The sequence below is a fragment of the Pan troglodytes genome, chromosome 10 (assembly GCF_028858775.2).
Source record: "Pan troglodytes isolate AG18354 chromosome 10, NHGRI_mPanTro3-v2.0_pri, whole genome shotgun sequence".
Taxonomy (NCBI): Eukaryota; Metazoa; Chordata; class Mammalia; order Primates; family Hominidae; genus Pan; species Pan troglodytes.
Window position 1 is genome coordinate 92,665,158 of NC_072408.2, and position 7,810 is coordinate 92,672,967.

The 7,810-nt window shown below is 34.1% G+C and overlaps 1 protein-coding gene across 2 annotated transcripts in view; it reads right to left on the reverse strand.

The window, feature by feature from the left end:
• Window positions 1–3,743, reverse strand: part of RASSF9 (Ras association domain family member 9) — a 41,347-nt gene extending 37,604 nt beyond the window's left edge. The window contains exon 1 of one of the 2 annotated variants that reach the window (XM_522484.6): window positions 3,354–3,743. In XM_522484.6, coding sequence (XP_522484.2) covers window positions 3,354–3,400 — 47 coding nt within the window. In that variant the 5' untranslated portion in view covers window positions 3,401–3,743. The other variant, XM_016923936.4, reaches the window with a different exon arrangement.
• Window positions 3,744–7,810: the final 4,067 nt, after the last annotated feature.

The following is a 7,810-nucleotide window of genomic DNA, read 5'->3' on the forward strand; positions in this document are numbered from 1 at the left end:
AAAATGAATAATTCATCTCCTAAAAGCAACAGATTCTCTTAAAACCGAAGTCTTCCAATTAAACATTACTACAATTAGAAAAATTCTAAAGATTAACTCTCATTGTAAACAGAAAGAATTTAGGTTGGTTCCATGTCTTTATATGAAAATTTGAAATGAAAAGCCTGATTATATTTGGACATACAAACTTTTTAGGCTTTATATTTAGGCATCTATTATTCTCAAATTTCCTGAATACTATTTCGCAAATTGTTGAACTAAATAATCTTTAAATTTAGAAAAAAAATTATGTAGTAGGATAAGATTAGGTTGGTTTCAAAATCCATATAATTATGTGTCCATCTCTTTAGGTTTTGAATTATATTAAATATCAACTAATCCTTTAAAAAGTATTCACTTTTATATAATACCAGCTGATATCACATGATGAATAGAGAATAAAATAATTAGTATATTTATGGTTTGAGTAAAAATCATAATTCAGTTTACAAAACTGAATAAACAATTGTATTGTAGGTCTACCACATGGCAGGCACTGTCCTGGACATGAAAACACAATGGTGTCTAGACAGATATGACCCCACCTTCTCCAAGCTTTATGGTTTGTATTTTCTAAAATTTTGTATTGCCTCATACTTTGAAGTTTTAATTGCATCCTGTCTGTCTCTAAAACTCTCAACTATCCATTTATTATAAGCACATTTATAGTACTATCTCATGAGGTTCAATTTTGGGTGATTAAATATCACTCCAAGAGTGACCAAACATGAAAAGAGAGGCAGAGAATAGCATGCAGAAAAATTCTGTAAGCAGACTTTCTCAAAATTTTATGATCTTTAATCCCCAATGTTCCTTCTAACAGTTCATATATTTTCCTGCTGATAAAGATGCAATTATGCTCAAGTAGTTTTTTGTTATTGTTGCCTGTTATATATCATAAGGCATAGAAATATATTTGTTATCCAAATTCTTACTTTACATTGTACAATAAATTTTATATGTCTGTATTTGAAGAATATAGTGACTCTTATCAGATAACTGTCTTATCATAAATCACATTTTCCAAGAAAGGATAAATCACTCATCATTTAAGAAAAGATATTTTGTTTCTGTGCTTTAGAATGTGGTTATTCAAATCATTACGGAAACTGTAAACAAAATGAGTAAACTTAATCTTGCAAGTAATTTTCACCTGTGGTCTCACCTCTGCTAAGGTGAAACAACAAAACAAAAGACCCTGTATATAGCATTACTAAATACCAAAACAAATATTAATTCTATTTCAATACACTCTGTGATCTTTTCACTGCTTAATTTGAAATATCCATATTTTTGTGTCCTAGACCACTGCTGTGGTTTAAATCTTTCTTAAGGATTGAAAAATACAAATCTGTAGAGGGAAATACTTTCATTAGAGAAGCTTACGCATATCCTTACTATTGCCACCTTTTCCAAAACACTTGCATTTATAACAAATATCATCTTCAGAAGCCATTCCATTTTCTGAGAAACTTGAAATTCCACACTATTAAATTCTCTTTTTTATTTTTATTTTCACCTTTTCATAATTTTGCATAGAAAACTTTTAAAAAATGTTTGTATACTCACCTCCTCGAAAGAAAGCTAGTTTTACAGGTAGAGTAGATAGTAGAGTGGCAGAACTGATGTAATGAAATTGAAGAATGCACTTCCCTGAGGGAAACTCAGGGGCGCATGCAAAGTTTTATTGCCCTGTATTTGGCATACCAATGACAGAAATCTCAAATTGCTAAAGCAAAACAAAAAAACCTCAAACAAACAAACAGAAAGCCCTGACTGCAGGGATAGTATGCCAGAAACACAACTTGATTTATGAAACCATAAAGTTTTCCAGAGTATTTTTATACATTTTGATGACATTTAAACAAATGCCAAAATAATACTACAAAAATACCACTACAAAAATATCATTTAAAAAACAGAGTATTTTTATTTTTGGCTTGGGGGAGGCTTTTCTGGAATATTCTAGAATATTTTTAAATGCATTGTCACCATCAAAACACAAATTTTAAATACTCAAACCACTTTATTTTAATATAGTTTCATTATCTTTAATTACCATAAATAGCATATTTGTGAAATATTGTCAAATTATTAGAAAATAAAGCTTACTTAGAAACTTTTACAGTATTTATTAAGGCCATTTACTTTCTAAAGGAAATTTTGTCAGCTAAATCATGAATACATTTGGAATGAGTTAAAAACAGGATTTTCAAAGTAGACATGTGTGCACAAAATAAAGTATGGAGATTTACTTTAAAGTTGTATTACTCTATATTGTCATGTAGACACTTTAAAATAATTATATCATTTCCTACCATGTAATTGTATCCTTTTGAATCTGCACTGAGCAAATTATGACAAGTACAAACAGGCATGATTGAGAGAAAAGTGGTGGACAAGACCCTATGCCAAAATAAATATATTTTAAAAAAATATAGCCCATGTCTAAATTTATTCTCAAGTTTTTGGCATGAAAATGTAACATTTGATGTGTAAATAAAATATTTAATAAGACTGCTACAGACATACTGTCCCTAGAAAAATACGTGTGTGTATGTGTGTTTTGAGTAACTTATTTATACTATGGGCATTTCAAGCTTGAAATATCAAATCAAATCAAAGTAAAACAGTAATAATAAGGATTAGAGAGGATAGCTGCTTGAATCCTTCTTTAGTGCTTAAAACTACCTAAAATTCTCAAAGATTTTTTAAAGAATCAGTTCAAACAAAGTTTCTCTCCAGAGTGTTTCCACTTTGGGAACATTCCAGGTTTCAGGAATGCCTCACTCTCAGGGGAGCCAAAGCATTGTTTCTGAATTGTATCAGCAGTTTTATTTTTCATCTTACTTAGTGGCTATAAATACTAGTTACATCTTTATTAAAGTTTTAATTATTTCTACAATATTCTAAAGTTCTGTTTGAAACAAAATGACACTTTTTATTGTACTACCCTCAAATGCCCAGGGCAACAAAAAGAGAAACTGTTTATGTTGCTAGTTGTGGAAACAGGACTGGTCAAAAGGGGAGAAAGGAGTCAAATATAATCACTCTTTATTCTCTGCGATCCTTGAGCTGGTCACTCCCATCATCAATACTGGGAGAATATCCTTACTATCTAGGTGTTCATACTAGCCTAACTCCTTAGGCTAGGACTTTGTCCCCACGAAGCCTTTTTTATCAGAATCTAACAACCACAAAACACATACTTACACAGGTAGGGTCCAGACTACACACACAAGACACACACACACACACACACACACACACACACAGAGACACACACACACACTTACTCACACGCTTGACTTTACCTGTTTTTATGCCGAGTCTTTAGCAAGTTTCTTCCAAAGGGAGCCATGGTCTGTCGGGCAAACGAATAAAGAAATTATCTTAAAGCGATCTGAGGGTGGGGGTGGGGGTGTCTGGATTTCCAGGGTGAAGGGAGGAGGGCTGGAAGCTTTCTCTTCTCCTCGGATGTTGCTGGCTTTCAGCTCATTAGTAGCCGGCTGAGAAAGTTGCTGGAAGTTGTGCAACTGCTGCTTAACTTTGAACTGCGGGATTGTTGTGGCTGCTGCACCTTTGGAGACCTGCCCAGCTTCAGCCTCGAAGAAGGCGTTTGGAAGCAGGAAAAGAAAAAAAAAGAAAGAGAGAGAGAGGAAGGGAGGAGGACTCTATTGTGTTCTGTAGTTATTTGCAGACTTAAAGAACTGCCAACCCCACGAGCATGGTAATACCAATGGAATGGGAATTTCACTCGATCTGGAAATCCACCCTCCCCCGCTTTCCACACCCAACCACACAAGGTGTACTGAACGCACATAAAAGGATTAAAAGTAAATATCCCCCAACTCCTGGTCAGCTTCAGTCTGTGAAAACTCATCTGATCATGGCAAGCATGAGGGAGAGCTGAGAACTCTCTTTGCCAACTCATTCGACCCCAGATCCCCTGCCAGGGTGTCAGGACTTTAAAATATGTTAGGGAGAGCGAAGCTGGAAACCGGATCAAGGTGGACTCACACACCACTTAGAATTGTTAAGTCCCTGAGTTCACGGTCTTAAGAGTTTCTTCCAGGCCCCTCCTCCACACTCTCAAGTTCATCTTGCAAAAGTCGAAGGACCTGAAGGACCACAGGGCTCCAGGGCTGATGCATCACAGTTTGGTCTAGGAACCAGCTGGAGTTTAGTGTTTGACTCCCAAGGCGTTTATGTTGACCCCTACCCCATCTTTGACATTCATTGGGCCTTCAGAGCCCTGGGAATTTCAGAGGAAAAGCAAACTGCTCCTGCCCCTCAAGGAGTAAAGAAGACACACCTAGGGGATCTGCTGGAACTCGAAATGTGAAGTGGAAGTCTAAGGGAGGGAGGGCTTCATCTGGTCCCAGGAGAGCTCGAATCCAGAAGCAGGGCAGAGGAATGGAGCTGGGAGAGTTCAGGTGCCTGTGGGAGGCCCAGCGCAGCTCCCACCAGGTACCTGGCACTCATGGGAAAGCACTGTTTAGGGGCAAGGGCCAGGAGAGCTTTCTCATGGACGTGTTTTACTGGGATTTTGCCCCTCCTAAAACCACCCCACCACCCTCCACCCCGCCAGGCTTCTAATCATGGGCTTCCCAGGCAGACGATGAGGGAGGGAGGGAAAAGAAAGCCAACAAACTTGTGAGTTCTTTCTGAGCCTTGGCAAAGAATATGAATGGCTCGTACTTACTTTGGGAGTTTATCCCCTACCCCCAACAACACCAAACAAAAAAATAATGTCAAGGTCTTCCATGATTCTGATACACACTGATTTATGCAGTGCTCAGATAAATCATGTTTTTCATTATTTATTATCATAATCTTTCTCTATTCATCTATATTTCATGTTTCCGTATGTGCATATACACATGTGTCATATACTATTTTATTATTTATAATATTTTCTTTATAATTTTATATAATAAATCATATATTATATCCATATATGCACCCAAATCATTATGAAGTGAAAAACATCACAATAGCCAATGTTAAAGTTTAGTTACCTTTTTATATCCCTGGGAGTTAGGATAACTAAAAAATACATACCCATATTAATTTGATATGGTCAGTGATTCCAGAGAAAATCAAGACACCAAAAATAGTAATGACATGTTCTGTGTATATATATGTATATATGTACACATATATACATGTATAAACATCTGTATAAACATCTTCATCTTTGTAAACATAAGTATATATATGTGTGTGTATATATATATATATATGTATTACATGCTATGTATATATGCACTTCACATGCAACGTAAGCTACATAATCTTGGGTGTGTTTCTGTTTCCGTTCTTGATTTTGTTTTACTAGCACCTCACAAGAAATGATTTAAACTGTTATGGAAGTTTACCTAGTTATTCTAAGTTGTTCAAAATGTAATCCCTTAAAGCTATACTGTTTACTTATTAATATAATTGTTGCAGTCAATTTGCAAATAATTTCACATTTACAAATATCCCTGTTTCCTTTAGTTTTGGTTCTCCATGCTTATTAACATTATTTATATACATATGTGTATTATATTTTTCAATAAAAGAGTTTTAATGGGGAATGGGGAAACAACACTATATCTTTACTAGCATAATCTTGCGTTGAGTTTCAGGTTATCACAAATGAGTTTCATTTAGGTGTCATTAATCCTCACACAAAATGCCCTGTTAATATTTTTCATGACAAGCTCTTTGATGTATAAGAATTACACATAAAAGGGTTTGTACACATTAAATATATACCATTTTTATTTGACAATTATACCTTAATAAAGCTGAAAGAAAAAGCACAAAGGGTTAATGTCTCTCAGATAGAAGCGGAAAGGAATAAAAACAACATGAATACTAATGCCTTAATAGAAAAATAAGCAAAAGCAATCTTAAAAGAAAGTAACAAAACCATTGTTTTTTTTTAATTTTTAATTTTTTTATTTTTTTGAGTTAGGATCTTCCTGTGTGGCCCAGGCTAGAGTGCAGTGGCTATTCACAGGCACAATTGTTACACACTACAGCCTCAAACTCCTGAACTCAGGAAATCGTTTTGTCTCTCATCTAAGTAGCTAGTACTACAGGTATGTTCCACCATGTCCAGTTAAAACCATGCTTTAAAAAATTGACTACAATCAGCAATAATTTGTTGTATATTTTAGAATAATGAATAACAGGAGTACAATTTAAAATGTTTGAAACACAAATAATGAATGCTTGAAGAACTGAAAACTTCATGTACCCTGAGGTGATTATTACACACTGTATGCGTGTATCAAAATATCTCATGTACCCCATAAATATATACCCCATATATGTACTAATACTTTTAAGTAACCTTCACTAGTAACTAGGTATTGTATAGTTACATTGAAACAAGACTTTGTTTCACATCTACCAAATTGACTACTTTTTAAAATGATGATGCTCAATAGTGTTCATATGATGATCATAGTATACTACTCTGCATAAATGTTAAAAATTGGCATATCTTTTTTGAGAAATGAATTTGGCTATGTAGAGCAATAACCTTCAAAATATTCAAACTCTCATTCAAGTTTTTCTCATAAAAACTTCTTGGAAGAAAATAATAAGTTTCAGAAAAAGTCTTATGCTAATTGATATTAATTCTGAGAACTAAATGAAATAATGCATACCAATTGCTGACATATAGTGTTAACCTAAGTACTATTTTTATTATAGGGTTGGATAAATTATCTCACACTTGAAAATAAAACAAATGGATGACTGCATGTTATTTCAAAGATATAATGGACTATTGTCTAATAGACACTTTCAACGATTCTCTGGAAGAATGCGTTTTTTCTTACTTACTATTTTTATTAGGCTGAGAGTCCATGAGATTAGATGTTAAATTGTTTTTTTAAAAAAGAGTAAATTTTGTTGTTCAGTAGCAATACTAATTATTTTATCTAGTAGAAAAGATAACACAAAAATTGTAGTTTTATTGCCTTGTAGAACATCAACCAACTTTACCTTTATTTAATTTTCTTTCAGCATTCTGTCTTTAATTCACTGTTTATCCATAACAGTCTTTCTTACTCTCTTTTGGACCAGCTTTATAATTCTGCTGGATCCTTCACTAACGAGTTAAGTCAATTTTGTCACTTGCTCGCTACACAATTGTATGAAATTCATGTTTTGCCTTCCTGAAAATTACATCCTGAAAAACTATGAGAATACATTAATCCCTTTTCTGAACAAATAAGAAGTCTTTATAGAAGAAAAATGGCTACTTATCCATATAATTTCTACTTTTCTTAAAACATAAAATGTGCAAAAAGTGTTTGATAGTAGAAAATAGAATGTCCTTTCATTCATTTATGATATGAAGCTCAGCCAAAATAGATAGAAAAGATGTATTCCCTTACAAATAGATTAACATATGAAAAATCAACACTGAAGATGACACATTATACCTGAAAAAGAATAAATGTATATTCCCCGCAATTAAATGAAAATTATTTAATCTTTGGTTGACTTGATATCAAAAGCTAGGCATTGTTAAAACATGTAGTCTGGTAGAGACCCGGCCTGTTACCATATAAAGTCTTATTTGTTTGTTTGTTTGTTTTGAGATAGTGTCACTCTGTCACCCAAGCTGGAGTGCAGTGACACCGATCTTGGCTCACTGTAGCCTCGACTTAAGGGACTCAGGTGATTCTTCCACCTCAGCCTCCTGAGTAGCTGGGACTATAGACATGCACCACCACACACAGCTATTTTCTGTATTTTTTTGTAG